The sequence below is a fragment of the Hyaena hyaena genome, unplaced genomic scaffold (genome assembly GCF_003009895.1).
Source record: "Hyaena hyaena isolate Hyena2069 unplaced genomic scaffold, ASM300989v1 scaffold_764, whole genome shotgun sequence".
Classification (NCBI taxonomy): domain Eukaryota; kingdom Metazoa; phylum Chordata; class Mammalia; order Carnivora; family Hyaenidae; genus Hyaena; species Hyaena hyaena.
This window is the reverse complement of record NW_024081395.1, coordinates 74,664-92,992: the sequence shown is the minus strand read 5'-3', so window position 1 is coordinate 92,992 and position 18,329 is coordinate 74,664. Positions and strand designations below refer to the sequence as shown.

General features: G+C 38.9%; 2 protein-coding genes across 4 annotated transcripts in view; one reads left to right on the top strand and one right to left on the bottom strand.

Moving 5' to 3' along the window:
* Window positions 1–3,552, top strand: part of ABCG2 (ATP binding cassette subfamily G member 2 (Junior blood group)) — a 148,614-nt gene extending 145,062 nt beyond the window's left edge. For all 3 annotated transcript variants that reach the window (XM_039218438.1, XM_039218439.1, XM_039218440.1), the window contains 3 exons: window positions 490–579; window positions 1,421–1,503; window positions 3,149–3,552. In XM_039218438.1, the coding sequence (XP_039074369.1) occupies window positions 490–579; window positions 1,421–1,503; window positions 3,149–3,296 (321 nt within the window). In that variant the 3' untranslated portion in view covers window positions 3,297–3,552. The remainder of the gene's footprint in view (window positions 1–489; window positions 580–1,420; window positions 1,504–3,148) is intronic.
* Window positions 3,553–11,852: 8,300 nt separating this feature from the next.
* The window catches only part of PKD2 (polycystin 2, transient receptor potential cation channel), a 60,240-nt gene continuing 53,763 nt past the window's right edge, over window positions 11,853–18,329 (bottom strand). Inside the window, exons 14-15 of the mRNA XM_039218437.1 lie at window positions 14,440–14,587; window positions 11,853–14,092 (exon numbers count right to left, since the gene is read on the bottom strand). Coding sequence (XP_039074368.1) covers window positions 13,856–14,092; window positions 14,440–14,587 — 385 coding nt within the window. The 3' untranslated portion in view covers window positions 11,853–13,855. The remainder of the gene's footprint in view (window positions 14,093–14,439; window positions 14,588–18,329) is intronic.

Genomic DNA, 18,329 nt, shown 5'->3' with positions numbered 1-18,329 from the left:
CTGTCGGTTATTTTAAGTATGTGTTCTGAACCCCAGATTATTTCTATAATCATGCAGAGATAGAACGCAAACCCTTTTAAATAACAAATCTTACTGTGTTTTGGAAATAGAGGCATGAGATGTTCAGGATATGATCTGGTGTGTGTATTGGTGGGAACATATAGTGGTTGCATCATTAGAACAGTCAGTACTTCTTGACCTTTCATTGTGTGCCATTACAGAAAGTAAAAGCCTTGAAATTTAGGGATCTTTCAATTAAATGGCATACACATTATGGATATATTGTCATTCCCTGAGAACCATAAACAGCCTCAGCAATAGAGAGACATACTTATGCAAAGTGGATATGTCTTAGAGGAATGTAAGGAATGTAAAGAGTTGGTCTTAACAGAAATGTTTATATAGGTTGTAGGAGACTTAAAGAAGGTATTCTCTATAATTCATGAAATCCCCTCACCAGATCTGATTCTTGGTATTTGCTTTTTATAGATATTTTCAGGGCTGTTGGTAAATCTCACAACCATCGTGCCTTGGCTATCATGGCTTCAGTACTTCAGCATTCCTCGATATGGCTTTGAGGTGAGTTTTCCTCATCTGTCTTGGTGACCAGTTCATTGTTCCCAAGCTAGGAACAACTAGAATAAAGCTTAACAACCCCATCTCCAGCTGTGAACTGTGAAGGTTACCCAGGGGTTTCCTTTTAGGAGCAATGAAGGAGAGTTTTTATTAACCCTTGGGTCACGTTGATAATCACCTGAGGTTTCCCCAGTTGTCTGATGGAGATGAAGGGTTGGGAGATAACTCCTCATGAGGGAGAAAGATTGACTAATCGATATGAAGAAATATAGTTGTGTTTCATTTTGATACAAAAATAGAGGATGGGAGCCTAGAATACATATTTTATATTGAAATTAGAAGAGAAACAAAGAGCATATGATATAGCCACTATATTGGCTTTAGAAAGCTAATCAACTCCAAAGAAAACTATGTCTTAATATAGTATAATTGGGTTTCTAACTCCCAAGAATTAGCATTGGTTTTGATGAAAATAAACAAGAATAATATGAAAGACTCTCCCCATAAATGAACAATAGTCATATGAGTACCACAGTATAATTTTAAGTACACCGTGGGATTATAAAATTGGAGAGAGAAGAAGGAAGGAGCCAGAGATCGCTCCTCTTTGCCAAATACCTTACTTCTCTTTGACTTAGAAGCTAAAATCTCAACCTTAGACTACTCAGTTGCCAAGGAAAACAATTTTAGTTGCTCTGGTGTGGCAGAGACTATAAAGGTGAAGCTTGGTTTGTTTTTAGATAGCAATGAAGATTAAAGTAGGAGGACATGATAATTCTTTGGAAGTTTTTTTTTTTTTTTGAAATTTAAAACTTTACCTTGCCCCATCCCTCTTGTGTTATAGGCTCTGCAGTATAATGAATTTTTGGGACAAAACTTCTGCCCAGGACTCAACGTAACAACAAATAATACCTGTAGTTATGCAATGTAAGTTTGTATTCAGTGTATTAGTGGATTTGCTTACTATCATGGTGTGATATAGAAGGGCCACTGGGTCACTTGGCTGGTACAGGTCCTTTCACTGACCTCTCTAAGTTGTACACCAGCGCACATCTCCTTAGTGCTTTGCTTCAGCGAAAATTGTAGTTCAGATGGAGAAATGTTTCTGATATGTTGTTCATTGGGGGCATTTAAAAAGTTATTTTGCTGTTTTGATGTGGGTTTTAGTTTTGACTTTCTGAATACTTGAGTTCAAAATGAGCTGGTTTGACATTTTACCAAAGCCTTGGAATATTGGAATTGTATGGATTATGTGAAGTGTACGGATCCATAAACTTATGGCTTCCTATAAGCCCAGCCCACGGCCAGGAGCAAGAGCTCAAAGGGCAGCAACGGCAGAGGAGAGGAACATGGTCCTGCCACACTGCTGGCACTTGCCTCTTCCTTCTGCATTTACTAGGAGACATTATGAAATCCAAGTCTACATGACTATTGTTTTTTTTTCTTTTAAAGTGACCCAGAATACCCTTCTTGAGGGCCGTTTCCTCTAAAGGAGGAAACACCTTTCCGATTTTTTGCATAATGTCAAGCAGAAATGTAGACTTTAATAAAATCAGAGAATGTTGTTTTCAAAAATGAATAACCCTTTCCTTGCTGATGATTGTTGTCAATAGTTTGATTTTGCTACATTGATTAATGAAAGAAAAGAGAATGCTGGTATTCAAAATCTCATGAACTATTCTTGAGTAGAATAGAAATAATTCTTAGGAAGAGGGCAAATTTTTATTTTGAAGTATTTCTGGAAAACCTGTATGAAGAGAAGTATTCTTTATTCCACCCACTCCCTCTCTTTTGTCTGGGTGTAACATTTTTTGGGGGAGCTGCTGGCTTTCAGGAATTGCACACCCATGGTGTACCAGGTAGTCAGTATGGCTGCCCCAGGTAGTTTTAGGACAGGTGCTTTTCTAAACTATGGCAGGCCTGCTCCATCCTTTTCTAGCTCAGCCCCAACTGAGGCTTATACCTGATTAGGTGGGCCTGCTGGTGATATCCTGCAGCTGAGAATTCCAGCTGCAATGCTCATTCCAGGCTTGGTTCAAGAGCTGGTGGAATGCAATGGTGGCCGAAAGCCCTGGGCCACCTCTTTTCCCAGCTTTAGAATTCTTAGCTTGTGTTCGTTTCTACAACTGGTTTGTGGGTGGTGAGCTCTGTAAAGAGCTTTGATCATCTTGATAAGGGCCTTAGATGTCATCTGTTAAAACTGAGGTTTTCCCTGTCAAGTGAGTTTCTAGAGAGCAGCATCAGAGATCTGGAAACAAATGAATTTGCAGAGACTAGTGACTTGGTTCAAAGTATGAGTCGGTGGACTTGGCCAAGTTCCTTAAACCTTAGTCTCTTCATCTTTTTAAATAGGTGTAAGATTTATTCCATTGGGTTGTTTCAGGGATTAACTAAACTGTTACATACAGATTGTTTAGCATAGTATCTAGCGGAATTGTAAGCGCTCATTATTACCCGTTATATATAAAGGCATGGTTCGTTAAGACTTGGAACCTATGGGACTGTGACTATATTGAGTAAAACTTGACAGATACTAAAAATAAAGCTATGTTCCTTTTTCTTTGAATTTCAGATGTACTGGTGAAGAGTTTTTGGTAAACCAGGGCATCGATGTCTCCCCTTGGGCCCTGTGGAGGAATCACGTAGCCTTGGCATGCATGATTGTTATCTTCCTTACAATTGCCTACCTAAAATTGTTATTTCTTAAAAAATTTTCTTAAATTCCTCTTTAATTTACATGATTTACATGCACATTAAAAAAGGGAGCATCTTGATTTATTTTAAGCATCCTCTGAAGTGTTTTTGTCATCTCTTCATTTGGCATCCTACCATTCAGGCAAGAATTATTTTTCCAGAAACCGAGATGAACTGATTTATACATGAAAGAACCCAAGTCATAAACTAGTGATGTTATGGACTGTGTATTAGTTCATCTAGTCATAAAGTAACCATGGGGAAGAAATCCGGTTTAACTTATCAACCTAAATTGAATACTGGGAACTTGTGACAAGTTATTAGTATCTCTGGTATTAGTTTCCTTATCTTTAAAATGAATAGAGGGTTGGTTGCCCTCCAGCTCCAGTTTTAGCTGAATCTATGATCTGTCATTATTTAATAAATCATAACAACAAATGTACAGATGTAGTGGTGGAAGTATGAAATCTAAACTGTTGGAAAAGCCCAGTGTTATTTATAGGGTAAAAACCCCCCACTGTGATAGAAAAAGCTTTGATGAGCCTTTTAAGGTTATTAGAACATACAGAGATTTCTCTGTAGTGGAATCAGAACACCTTTGGGGTCTCTGCTGGCCTTTGTAGGTGTGGAGGCCCGGGAGTTGTGACCCTGGCTGGGGCAGTTCAGTGACCTGTGAGTGGGACGTGCATCAGAGCCTCCTGGGGCACTTTGCTCAAATACGGATGGCCAGGCCCCTTGAGCCCCACTGCGTCAGCATCTCCAGGATTACTCCAGAAAGCACTGCCCACACCAGGACCTGGTCATTTCCAAGAACCTCCCCGCCTTGAGAACTTAGATTTATGATACAGTACCTGTTACAACTGCCCCCACAGAGACTTTTTCATTCCTACATATACATCTCTTATTCACAGATCTTCTCTTCGTTCTAACCCTTATCAGTAATAGGGAAGCATTTTTTAACTCCTTTTTTATTGAAGGGTCATGTAGGGAAAAGTATAGTCCAATGAAGTATCAAAAAAAGGAACATGCCGGTGGAACCACCAATCTAGGCAAAGAAACAGGACATTAGCAGCGCTCGGAAGCCCTCCTCATGCCCCCTCCTGATCACTTACTTCCTTCTCTCTGTTATTTCTGAAATGATGCTTGTATGCTCCTCCCTGTTGCTGTTCTCACAACATGGCTATGGCTGCGTTTTGTGTTCCTGCATGCATAGGTATAGCCTTATTTAAGTCCATTCCTCCTCCTTTTAATGACATATTAATTTTGGAATAATTCTAGATATAACAGAAAAGTTGCAAAGACAGTATGGAAAAATTCCCAGTTATGCTTTACCCAGCTTTCCTTACCAACATTTTATATATCATGGTACATGTCAAAGGTAAGAAATTAACATTGGTACATTATTATTGCATAAACTATTCACTTTGTTCAGATTTCACCACTTTTATACTAACATGCTTAGTCATTCCAGGATCCACTTCAGGGGATCACATTGCAATGAATCCTCCTTTTTATGAACTTAAACACTTTTCAGTATTACAGGAATTAAGTGAGCTTGAGGGTCACCAGTGTGGACCCCTTGCAACTGGTAATCTTGGAGTATCACTTAGTGTCATTGGGTGCCCTGCCATATTGTCACAATATTGGTCCAGGGAGGGATATAACATATATATATCTATTTTTTCATAATGTTATATTTTTAAGAAACTGGGGTTTTTTTTTAGTGATACTTGATTAATGCATCACCTTGTAACATGTTATTACACTTTTTACCCAATTATTATTATTTAAAAAAATTTTTTTTAATCTTTATTTATTTTGAGAGAGAGAGAGACAGAGCATGAATGAGGGAGGGGCAGGGAGAGAGGCAGACAGAATCGAAACAGGCTCCAGGCTCTGAGCTGTCAGCACAGCCTGACTCAGGGCCTGAACTCACGAACCATGAGCCGGATGCTTAACCGAGTGAGTCACCCAGGCATGCCTCTTTTTACCCAATTATTATGTGACCATCAGGGTTTATTAGTTTTTCCTGTTCTTAGTGAATAACCCTGTCTTCCTTCTAGCTCCCTGTATATACTCTTCTCTTATTATACAGAGAGTGACAGATACCTGTACTTCACACAAAAAATACACTTAACAGAAGAAACCAAATAGCCCATTATGTTAACATTTAGTTTTAAAATAAGAAAGAGGGTCACAGTTCAGCTTCCAACTTCAGCTCAGGTCAAGAGCTTGTGGTTAATGAGTTTGAGCCCCAGCTTGCTGCTGTCAGCCTGTCAGACAGAGCAGAGCCCACATTGGATCTTCTGTCCCCCTCTCTCTGCCCCGCCCCCTCTTGCACTCTCTCAAAAATAAACATTTAAAAAAAAAATGAAATAAAAAGTAATTTAAATGTATCCTATTATACCCTATCATCCCTTTATATTACAATATCCTTATATCTTTTTTATATAATTCTGTTTTTAATTATTATGGTAAACCTATAACATAAAATTTGCCATCTTAACCATTTTTAAATTAAGGGCCATTTTTAAAAGTAAAGTAAAAGCATACAACCTATAAAGTAGAAAAAAACAGTAATTTATAGAAATTTACTTCAGACTATGTCTATATCATTTTGAATTTTGTTTTTATTTTCTTGGATGTCAGAAGAACTAATCTGTAATGGGAGAAGATATATTAATTTGGTTTAAAATAAAAGAAACCTGGGGCGCCTGGTTAGGTCAGTCGGTTGGGCGACCGACTTCATCTTAGGTCATGATCTCGTGGTTGGTGGGTTCAAGCCTGGAGTTGGGCTCTGTGCTGACAGCTTGGAGCCTGGAGCCTGCTTCAGATTCTGCGTCTCCTCTCTCTCTGCCCCTCCCCTGCTCACACTCTCTGTCTCTCAAAAAATAAAATGTTCAAAAAAAATTGAAAAGAAAAGAAACCTCAGGAATAAATGAAAAATATTAGCTACTGTTTATACTCCTTCTTTTGTTGTCATGGGGCTTTTACAGAAGAGTGCAGGAAGGCTTGCTTGTGGAAGGCTCCATGGTGTGTTAGGTGAGGCAGAAAAAAGGAAAGGAAAGTGGATGGCTTGAAGAGAGTTGTTGAAGAAGCAGTGGATGTACTCATCTGTTTCTCCATCTTGGAAGCCATTCTTCATTGTCTTTAGATTTGAATTGTATTAACCTCAGTACCTCAATGTCTACATATATTTGAAAAGCAGCATTACTCATATTTATATGAAATCTTTAGGCCTCCCCAGTGCCTGCTCAGTGGGCCCCAGATCAGACTAGCAGAATTGGGATAGATACCATTCTTGGGTCCAAGAGCTTGGGCTCTCACCAATGCCAATGTTCTGATGGCCACTCCTGATGCCTGAGCTGTTAAAATGTTGATGAACCAGATTTCTAAGAAATTTTATGGTAACTTTTCTAAGATGTTTTTCAGGATATTCTATTGAAACCTGTTTCTGTATAACAGAATAAATAAATTACTTCCCAGTAATTTACTCTTCCATAAGAGATCTGACTACCAGTTGAGATGAGGCCTCTCTGGATTTGTGGGAGAGCCTGTTTTGCATGTTTAGGAACTGGGACTTTATTTTTTCAGTGCATACAAGGGGTGTTGTTATGCTCTGAGGAATTAATTCACACCAGCCATCCTCAGAAGGGGATTGGTAAACCAGAGCACTAGGTTACTCATTTAAACAGTAAAATGTTACATAGCCGTTTACTTGTGACATTCTTCTCTCAGGTGTGAAACAGATCAGAGGATTCCTTGGTAAAGACAGGCTTAGGATTTAAGACTAATTTAAACAATGTCTACTACATCCGTAGGAATTTGTGTGTCAAGCAAACCTGAATAGTTGCAAGAGCTCATCATCACCAAGACAGTGCAGGAGGTAATCAGTAACTGCCTCACTCTCCAAGGTTTGTGATTATTCTCAGTGGAATAAAGATCCCAAAGAAAACCTGGAACCCCACCAAACATACTACTGTCTTTCTGTACCTCCTGGCCTTCTGTCTCTTGTTATACACATTAGAAAAATGGTTGACTCACATGTCGCAGCCTACTTTTTGTCCCCGTTGAGCTATATGAATATAAGATACTTATATTCTAAACCAAAGTAACTCTAATTTTTAGACTGTGAGATTCCACATTTCTTTGTGGTTACTGATGGTTTCCCAAGCTTGCTTGGTAAGAATCAGTGATCATCCGGATGCTTATGGAAGGAAGGAAAGAAAGAAAAGGCTATTTTTTCCCATCGTTTGAGAAATCTCTGAAGCGTGAGCCTAGGAATTCCAGGTGATTCTTTGGGATTATACTGATTTAAAAGTGTAATAACCAGTTAAGGCCGTTTAACCCTACATTCATTATAATTTGATCTTGGCCTAATCTGTGTGGCAGTTACATTTAAAGGCATATATTTTGTATCCACCTAAATATTGGAATCACATTTAGAACTAAGTGACCTCATTAACATCACCTGACCTTCAAACTTTTTTTAAGCTGTGGAATCATTCTTGCACCTGGTAAACCACCCCCAGAATGGCACCTACGGGAATCTGATAAGTGACAGTTGGTAGCGATTTGGCCTCCTTTCCTTGCCAAGCTACCAAAGCTGAGGCCTCATCTCAGGCATAAAGGGCTTGGCAGTACAGTGTTTGGAAAGCCTCAAGCTATTTCATCTTTTTCATTTTGCATATGAGGAAACTTGACTCTCAGAGCCAAAGGGCACACAGACTATTTTCTTGCTCAGATTTGGAACATACTGCACTTAGACCAGGGTAACTTGACATATCACTTGTGATGGGTCACTTGTGCAAACATGCACAAGCCAGGATGGGGACAGTGGTCTTCAGTCGAAACCAGGGAGTTGTACTTAAGAAAAGTGTTTCAGGAGCTGTGAAGCAAATGGAGGACTTTTTTTTTTTTAATCTCTACAGTTACTCATGCAGATTTCCCCCTCCTCTCCTTGTCATGTTCCATTCACCTGGTTTATGACCTTGATGGACTTAGCTTAATCTGTATCTTTCTCTCTTTTTTTAATTTTTCAAATGTTTATTCATTTTTGAGAGACAGAGTGCAAGCAGGGGAAGGACAGACAGACAGACACACACACACAGCATCCGAGTAAGGATCAAGGCTCTGAGCTGTCAGCATGGAGTCCAACATGGGGCTTGAACCCACAAACTGTGAGATCATGGCCTGAGCCGAAGTCATTGCTAAACCAACTGAGCTACCCAGGTGCCCAGTCTGTATCTTTCTTATCCATAAAATAGGGATTCTAATAGTTTCTACTTCTTCAGAGGTCTGAGGATCAAATAAGGTAATGCATGTAAAGGGCCTAGAGGTACCTGGCTTATAGCAATACATTTTTGCTATTACTGTTACATCCCATAGGACATCACACTGGTTCTTAGCATCATGCTAGCGCCAGTTCATGGATGATACCCTTAGGAGGGACAAGAGCACCATCCTCCAGTACATGTTCTATGCACTAAAGCAGGAGTTGGCAAACTATGGCCTGCAGGCCAAATCCCGGCCACCACCTGTTTTTATAAATAAAACTTTATTGAAACACAGTCATGCTCATTTGTATTTGTATTGTCTATGGCTGCTTTTCCACTATGATGGCACGGCAGTTGTGACAGAGACCATTATGGCTCATAAATGCCTACATATCACTATCTGGCTCTTTATGGAAAGTTTGCGGGTCCCCGTAGTAAACCGAGAGTTCTGGTTGCCAGTAGTTACAGGATAGTTTCACTGTACAGGTCTACATCCCGGTGATTTTGGCCCCTCGCAGTTTCATTTCTTGAGCCCATTTGCAGAATTCATGCTTCCCTGCCTGCAGCTGGAGGCTCTGCTGTTTGGAGCTCCCAAATCCTCAAGAAGCAAGCACATTTTTACCTGGGAATACAGCGAGGGTTCCACGGAACCTCAAACTGCCCGCCACTTAGACACTTCGAGATCTGCACACTGTTGAACAGCAGGCAAAGAAAGCAGGTATCACATTGGTCATCTCCGCTAGGACAGGCTAGACTTTACTGCTGTATGATGGGGCAGAAAATTCACAGAGGTAACCTGATGTTTCCGTGCTGAGTGGTTACACTAAACAGGCAACCACAGCCAGGTAAGGGACAAGTGCTTTGGGCCCTCAGCAATGAGGCTGTGGATCACCGCACCAAACAAGCAATGCAGTACAGCTGAAGGATTGGCCAGGCATGAGGAAGTCTAGCAGGGGTGGTAGAAGAGATAAGAAGTAATTATGGCCTTGTGGACAGCAGCAGCAATGGGCACTAGTTAGTTGCACTAACCCTCCTGTGTTACAGTCTCTAGAGACTGCAGCTGGCCTCTCTCAAAAATCCCAGAGTGGACTTAATGTGGACATGAGTGAATCTGAGTGGTGCAAGGGGTGGATGAAGGAGATGTGTTTGGTGCTCTGGCGTAACTCCTTGGCGCCTCTGATTTCAGCTGCAGGTGTAATGGATAGTTCCATGGAGCTCAGATCAGGTTGATCGTGTCTCACCTCATGCCTGCACCACAAATCTCTTCACGTTCCTGCTGTGAGGCCTCCGAAGCTGAAAGAAACTGCTCAGCCCCAGTGTAAGCATAGCGTGAAAGTGCAGGGTGTTCACCCCTCCACCAGGAGGGATCAGGACAAAGCCCCCGCCCTGTGTTCTTCAGACAGGGAATCATGAGAGGTGTTCTGTAGTGTTCCCAGAGGTGGAACTGAGCTCCTGCTGGCTACGGAGGCAACTTCAGCAACGCACCTGTCTAGTGGCATCTCCTCCTTTCCTGGCTCGCTATTTCCCGCTCTAGTTTCCTAGTATCACCTCCTAAATAAACTATGTGGACTCAGGTCCTTGTCTTGGCTTTTATTTTAGGACACTAAGACACATTTCAGAAACAAAACAAGCATGTGTAGTCTTACTGCTACTCTCCAACATACTACTGTCCTTACTCACAAATGAGCTAGCCTTATCCCCAGAAAACCCAAAGAATCTATTAGGGCTAGTGAAGGAATTCAACACATGTGCTATATGTAAGATTAATTTATAGAACATCAGTTATTTCCCTGTATATCAGCAATAACCAACTAGAAAATATAATAGAAGATTCTCTTCCTAGTACCAATAAAACTATATTACAAATACATAGGATCATTAAGAAATTTTAAGAAACATCTAAAGGACAAAAAAGAAGTTCCGAATAAATGAAGAATTGTTTCTGATAGCACTAAGATGTCAGTTCTGCCCAAACTAATCAAGAAATTCAATGCAATTCAAATTAAATTCCAAGGGGACCCTTTTCTCTGTCCACCCTCACTCCCATAGGATCCTACCAAACTTGTTTGAACACTTGCATATAAAAATTAAGTTTCACAAAAATAGCTCAATTTTGTAATAAAAAAGACCTTACCACATATAAACATGCACTATAAAGTCATAATAAAAAATTGTTGTGCAAGAATATCCATAGTTTGGTTTGTAAAAGGCTAAAGAGTTTATATATGACCCTGAAATGACATCATGAGCTAGGAAGGTAAAGTGATTTATTTAATAAAGAGTATTGACAAAACCGGCTCATTATTTGGAGAAAAATACCTGTGGGCCTTATACAAAGTTACTCTTGAGATGTATCAAATGTAAAAGATAAAACCAAGCTTAATAAATAAAAGTTTTTGATCTTAACAAAAACCCCCAAACACAATAAAGCAAAAAAAAAAAAAGATTTTACTATATAAAAACTAAGGAAATATTGACAAAGTTGTGAGTTGAGAGATATTAACAAGCAGATATTAAGAGTCCAAAACTGATAAGGTATTAATACTTAAACCATAAAAGGAAATTTTCCAAATCAACAAAAGAAGACCATGACCCAGTAGAAAAATAAGCAATGAACAAAAACATATTTTTTCCCATCAGATCAAAGTGTAAGAGTTTCAAGGTTTGAATAGGCAGCTGACCAAAAGGGAAAACCAAAAGTTGAACATTTATATGACGGAATGTTCAACCTTAGGAATTAGGAACCAGAGAAATGCAAAATAAAATGAGACCTCACTTTAAAACCATGCGATTAACAAAAAGCAGGAAGCTGATGGGACTGATGCTGGCAAAGGTATGTATAAAACTAGTATAATCTCATGCATGTAGTGGAATCATAGATGGATGCAGTCATTTCAGAAGGCAACCTGAGAGTTCCGAATAAAATTAAATATTTATAGATCTGGCACTCAGCCCTCTGATTCCTGTCATATACCCATGGAGGAACTCATGAAAAGTCAACAAAGGAATTATGTTCAAATATTTTGAAATAACAGAAATCCTAAAGCCAACTATGCACTATAGAAACACATGAGTAAAATGTGGTGGTTGCATATTAGAGCATACTATATAGTCATCAGAATAACTTAATATTAAGTTACATACTGCTGGAGAAGTAATGTGTCAGTCATGTTTTTTGGACATAAAAGAGAAGATGTATTTTTCAAAGTCTAAACCTTTAGTCATTAGTCTCATGATATAAGGCAAATTACCGAGCTGCTTTGACTTAGAAAACAGACAACTATTAACATCTGTTATTATACCAAGTCTTTATTCAGAAGTAAAGTGCTCATTATTATACATTAATGAAATTCTCGACTGCCGAGAGACTTGCATATGTAACATCTTCTTATAATCACAAATATAGAGGGGAAGATGATAGGAGAGAGATGAGGAGGGAATTCTCCATGACTAAAGAGGAAAAAAAAAATGTAACTTATGGGTAAAAAGAAAGAATTTTATAAAATCATACTGGTGGAATGAGAAAAAAGATAATAATAAGTACATAAAAAGATTTTCTAGTGACCATAATTAATATATGGCACGTGGTCAATACACATGGATACCACATAATGGCTGCACTTCAAATTGAAGTTTGTTTACATGTAACAACATGGTACACATACATAAATACGTACACTCAGTATCCCTGGAATGCAAACTTCAGTACCTACTAATAAAGAACTTCGTGTAGCATATTCAAAAGAAAGTAAAGATGGAAATAAAGCATGAGAAATAACTGTTAAAGAAACCCAATGTGTATCACTTCTATGGAAGCCAGCTTAGGCAGGTTTGTTTGCTCAGGTTTTCATTGAAGATTTGACCGATATATTCCACCAATCACGTGAACAACGTGTGCACGTAAAGCCAGGCATTTGAACACAAGTCTCTCTTCTGTTGTTCTACAAGTCAGAGTTAATTCACCAGCACTGCATTCTCTCTTGCTTGTCCCCTTAGCTCTCAAGAGGTCACTTCATTCAACACTTTTGAAAAATAAGATTTTTTATTTTTTATTGAGAAATAGATTTCTTCTCTATAAGTTTGGTGAGACCCTCTCCTAATGAAAACACAAACAAACCAACAAACCGAAAACTGCAGCAATCAAACTGTGGCTGATACCTTCTGGTCATGAATGGATTTTCAATACCAGAAATTCCTTTTCATTAAAATCGAGCTCCATTTAGATTATACATTCTAGTTTTGAAATGCTGGATCAGACTATTTGAGTTCTATTTTCTCAAAATAGCATAAAACTCAAACTTCAGTTTTATAATATTTGCATATGAATTTCAAAACTCCTATAAATTTCTGTTTCAAATGAACATATCTGTCGAGTTAAAACCCTCACTACATAATTAAAACATTTAGGAAGTTGGCCTTCCCAGATTAGTTACAATGTTCACTTCAGTTGCAGGTAAGTTGAGCTACATGGGAAGAGAGTATGTGCATGAATCTTCATACTAAACTAATTATTAGAAAAAGTCAAATTGAGTGACAGGACTCCTTCCAATTTTCCTGTGGCATGGCTAGAGATGACATTTTAACCCACTATCAATCTTTGGTGGTTTCACGCAGCTGGCTCATTTTAAATGAGAGTGAAAACAGTATGAGTAAATGAAACAGTAATTTCCACAGACATGAGATATAATACAATGATTTAAAAAAAGCACAGTACTCAACATTTATCTTCACCATTCATACACATTCTAGTATAATGACTACATACCCATTCTATGGTTCAGAGTTCTTTTCCAGCTCATCTTTTAGAAAAGTTTACCCCAGGAAGGTAGTTGAAACAAAAGGTTCCTTTCTTCAAAGAAAGTCATGTTTTACGTCCATAAGCCAAGCCCAAGTGGGAAGGAATGCCCCTACTTTCCTTTCACACACTGGGCAAAAATGACAACACTGATTTTTGTGACCGGAAATAAAACTCAGAAGCCTTTTGACACTTCTCTCCTAGCTTTAAAGACTACTTTGTTGCCCACTGAGAAGACTCATCCATGGTAGCAAGTGGGCGTACCACTCCATGTACTTTACAAAGATTTTTTTTTTCTGCTCAATATTTACACCTAGATTTCTTATATGAGAAAAAAAATCTCCTTTGATCTATGGGCAAAGTTTATCTAAAATAAATTAAAGTGCAGAAGAATTAACAGTTGGTCACAAAGACCAGCATCATATGGTGGTCAGGGCATATAAACAGTGTACTTGCTCTGGCCGTTCAGGACAGCTCCCTTCTCCCCTATCAGGAAAACACATTAACACACATCCTAGACTTGGATATTGGAAGTCCCATGTGCACCTGCGCCTTCTATTCCATCTGCAGACTGGGAGGAAGAAGGGCGGGAGCTCCTGGGGCGTGGCTGACCGTTCAGTCCCACGGGGGTGCCTAAACCATGACTTAGTTGGGAAGCTGCATCATCAGATTCCCAGCGTTCCAACTCTTCCCGCACTAGGCGTTCCATCTGCTCCCTGTGGATTTCACTATCACGACCCAGTCTTTCATCCTAATAAAGGAAAAACAGATCAGGCTGTTAGTTGGCGGTGCACACTTTTGTATTTAGAAATTGCCTTAGCAAATCGGGGGGCCAAATAATCTGTCATTAAATAACAATGCCAATTTATAGCATATATAGCAATTCTCTGAGCTACTGGAGTAACTTTTTGGCTTAATTCTACCACTCAGTGAAGGCAGAACCATCAGGGCATGCGGTATTAAGAAAGTAACACCTCCAGACTATCATCTGACCTGCAGTGACAGACATTTTCAGAAACCTCTCAGATGAAACATTACAAAATATGACTACCCTGGTAGTTTCTAGAATCAGCGTTTCTGTGTCAGATGACCACTTACCTCTGCCACCCCATCCAGCAGCCTTCCCAGCACCTCCCTTCTCTTCAGTTTGGTCCGCTCCATGATCTCCAGCTTCACGATCACAGCGTCAATCTTGGACACGATGCTGCCGATGGAATGCTCCATTCGGTCCACCCGCCTCACCAGGCTGCAGGAAACCACAGGTGAGAGAGAGGGGGAAGCCACCTCGTGTGGTGGGCTGCCTTTTCAGCCCAGCTGGCTTTTCAAATGGAAGTGCTAAGATATTTTGCTTAAACAAGATGATAATCTGAAACACTTCCTAAGTAGTCTCAAACTTTAGCTATAAACTCATAGATTGCTGACAAAAATGCTAACTGGCACAACCTCTCTGTAAGTCAACATTGTATCAGAAGTCTTATAAACGTATGTTTAGCTTTCACTAAGGTATTCCATTTTCTGAAAATTTTATGAAGGAAATAAGTATGTGTGTGATTTTTTGGCTACTAGTAGAGTGCTGCTTATTAACAGTGGTTCACTGAAAAACGGTTACATTAAGTGTTTAATAGGAAACTATTCAAATATGTTATTGTTCATTTATACAATGGAATCCTAAGGAGATACCAGAAATTATATGGTGAAAGAATATTTAATGAAGTAGTGATGTTCACAATGTATTTAGTAAATAAAGCAGTTAGAAAGCACTGTTCACTAATGATCCTGTTATTTTGAATGAAAAAATATTATGTAAATGCTTTACAAACACAGAAATAGAAAATTTCTGGAACGGTGGCAGGAGGGCTTTGTAGGCCCTCTCCCAGTGAAACAACCGTAACTTTTGAAAATTATTAATTTTTTTCAAAATTCTGGACATTTTCTTAAGAGTACACAGCAAGTGAAGAAGCATTTATTTTTAAAAAATCCACTGAATTTCTGTAAGAAGAGTGAGAGTCTATTCCCTCTCTTTTTCACCCAGCTCAGTGTGACAGAAGCAGCATTCCAGTTGAGTTTGGCAATGAACACGGGGCTCCCACTCCCCTCTACTCCCAGTGGGGGGCTATGGGACCTCACAGGAAGGGGCCGGCTGCTATAGTTCTCATCCCTGTGCTTCCACCTCCAAATCCATGCTGCCAAGGGTCTAATACAGGCAAGAGTGGCTGAAGGGTATGAGGCTCTCTTCCTCCACTCATCTGCCAACTATAGGATGGAGTTTCCATGCCAGGAGAGGCAAGCTGAGAAGTGTGAAGGCTGCCATCCTAGCTCAGTGCCTTCTTCACGAAACAGGGGTATCTCTTTGGGAAGTACATCACTGTCCCTGCCCCTCGCTCTGAAGCAGTGGTGCAGGGGTTTTGCCCAGGGAGACAGGCCACAGAACAGAGAGCTCCAAAGCTTCCCTCAAGAGAACTGGCTTTATCTGGTACAAAGTGCTATGCCTAAGAGTGCTCTTGAAAAAAATGAAGATTATGGTGATAAACAGTTAAGATAAGGCTGGTCTCTTGAGATGGTTTGCCAGCTAGTTTATCAGAAAGAAGGAGGAAAAGAGACAACTAAGATTGCTAAAGACTGGCCTCAAAAACTACCACTGCGAAGGGGCCTGAACTGAATTGTGTCAGAGTGTGTAGCAATTTATATCCCAAAGCATTACTGAAAACAATAGACCAATCAGCCAGTAATTAGAGGAGCCTAAGAGGTGGAAGTAACTTCAAAAGAGGCAGAAGAAGGCTTCACAAAGAGTTCATGGAAAGACAATGAGAGTCCTGCTAAACCTCTGTCTTTCCAAAATGGCAGTGACCTCTGAGAAGCAACATCAGAGGCTTCACAATGTGGGGGAAATAGACTTCATTAAAAAGCAAGCATACAAACAGCAATAAGAACAAGCCTGGGGCAAGGGGATGAAGAAAATTAGTATTCTAAATTGCTATCATATTTATTTAATATGTCTAGTTTTCAATAAAAAGTTACAAGAGGTACCAAAAAAATAAACAAAAAACCAAACCAAACAACAATAGAAAAAAATGTGACCCATAATATACAGAGAAAAAGCAGGCAACAAAAAACTGCTTTTGAGAGGGCCAGATGGACTTAGTAGACAAAAACTCAAAGTAGCTATTATAAATATATTCAAAGAACTAAAGGAAATCTTGTTAAAAAAATATAGGACAGTATGATGACATTGTCTCATCAAATAGAGAATATCAATAAAGAGATACAGATTATTTCAAAGAACCAAATATAAATTCTGGAGTTGAAAAGTACAATAAATGAAATGAAAAAGTCACTTAAGGGTCTCAATGGGAGATTTGAGCTGGCAGTAGAAGAATCAGCACACTTGAAGATAGATGGATAGAAACTATGTAATCTGAAGGGCAGAAAAGGAAAAAAGTGAAGAAAAATGTAGGATACCTGTAAGCACCCCAACAAGCAAAGGGTAGGAATCCCAGAAGGAAAGGAGAGAAAGCAGCAAAATATATTTAAAGACATAATGGTTGAAAACTTCCTAAATGTGATAAAAATATTACACATCATAGCAGCTTAATGAACTCCACATAGGATAACTATGAGGAGATCCACACCCAGATAGATCATAGTCAAAATACTGAAAAACAAAGACAAGGAAAAAATCTTGAAAGTATCAAGAGAAAAGTGACTTGTCATGTATAAGGGAACCTTGGTAAGATTAACAGCTATCTTCTCATCAGAAACAATGAAGTCCAGAAAATAATGAAGGGGAAATAAAAATATTTCCAGATAAAGGAAAACTGAGGGATTACATGCTAGCAGGCCTGCTTTAGAAGAGATACTAAAGGAAGTTCTTCAGGCTGACATCAAGTGATCCAGACATTAAACAGAAGCCACATGAAAGAACAAAGAGCACTGGATACAGGTAATTATGTAACTATACCAGACAGTACAAATCCATGTTTCTTTTCCTTTTTTCCTCTTAACTGATTTAAAAAGCAATTGTGTTAGACAATATGCATACAATTGTATTGTTGGGACTATAACATATAGAAATTTAATAATATATTTGACAGTAGCAGGACAAAGGAGGTGGGTAAGAGTAAAGTTGTACTGGAGTATGGAAATGACACCAGATGGTAACTTGAACCCACAAGAATAAATGAGGGGAACCAGAAATGGTAAGTAGGAAAAAGAATATAACAAACTCTATAAATATATACTTTCTCTTCTTTCTTGTCTCCCTTAAGAGACATAAGATTTTATGAAGTGATCGTTATGACAATGTTGCATTGAATTCGTAGCATAGATTAATATGTATAATATGGCACAAAACAGGAAAGGAGTTATATAGAAATGACATTTCTATATTTCCTTGAATTAAGTTAATACAAATCTGAAGTAGATCCTGATAAATCAATTTGTATATGTTAAGCCCTAGAGCAATTACTAAAAAAAAGCTAAAAATGTAGTGAAAAAAACTATTAAAGGAATTAAACTGTTGCTCTAGAAAATATTACTTTATGTAAAAGAAAACAATAAAGGAGAAAAAGAGGAACAAAAAAGATATGACACCTACAGAAAATCAAAAATAAGGGGCCCCTGGGTGGCTCAGTCCACTTCGAAGAAGTGTCCAACTTCTAACAGTTTGTGAGTTGAAGCCCTGGATCCAGCTGTCTGCTGTAAGCACAGAGCCTGCTTTGGATCCTCGGCCCCCCCCCCATCTCTGTCCTTCCCCTGCTCATGTGCTCTCTCTCTCTCTCTCAAAAATAAATAAACATTAAAAAAAAAAAGAAAAAGAAAATGGTAGTTGTAAGTCCAACTATATTAATAATAAAATAAAATGTAAATGAAGTAAACATTCTAATCAAAAGGCAAAGCTTATCAGACTGGATGAAAAGAACAGGTCCAACTATATGCTGTCTATAGGTGACACACCTAAGACTCAAAGATACAAAGAGATTGGAAATGAG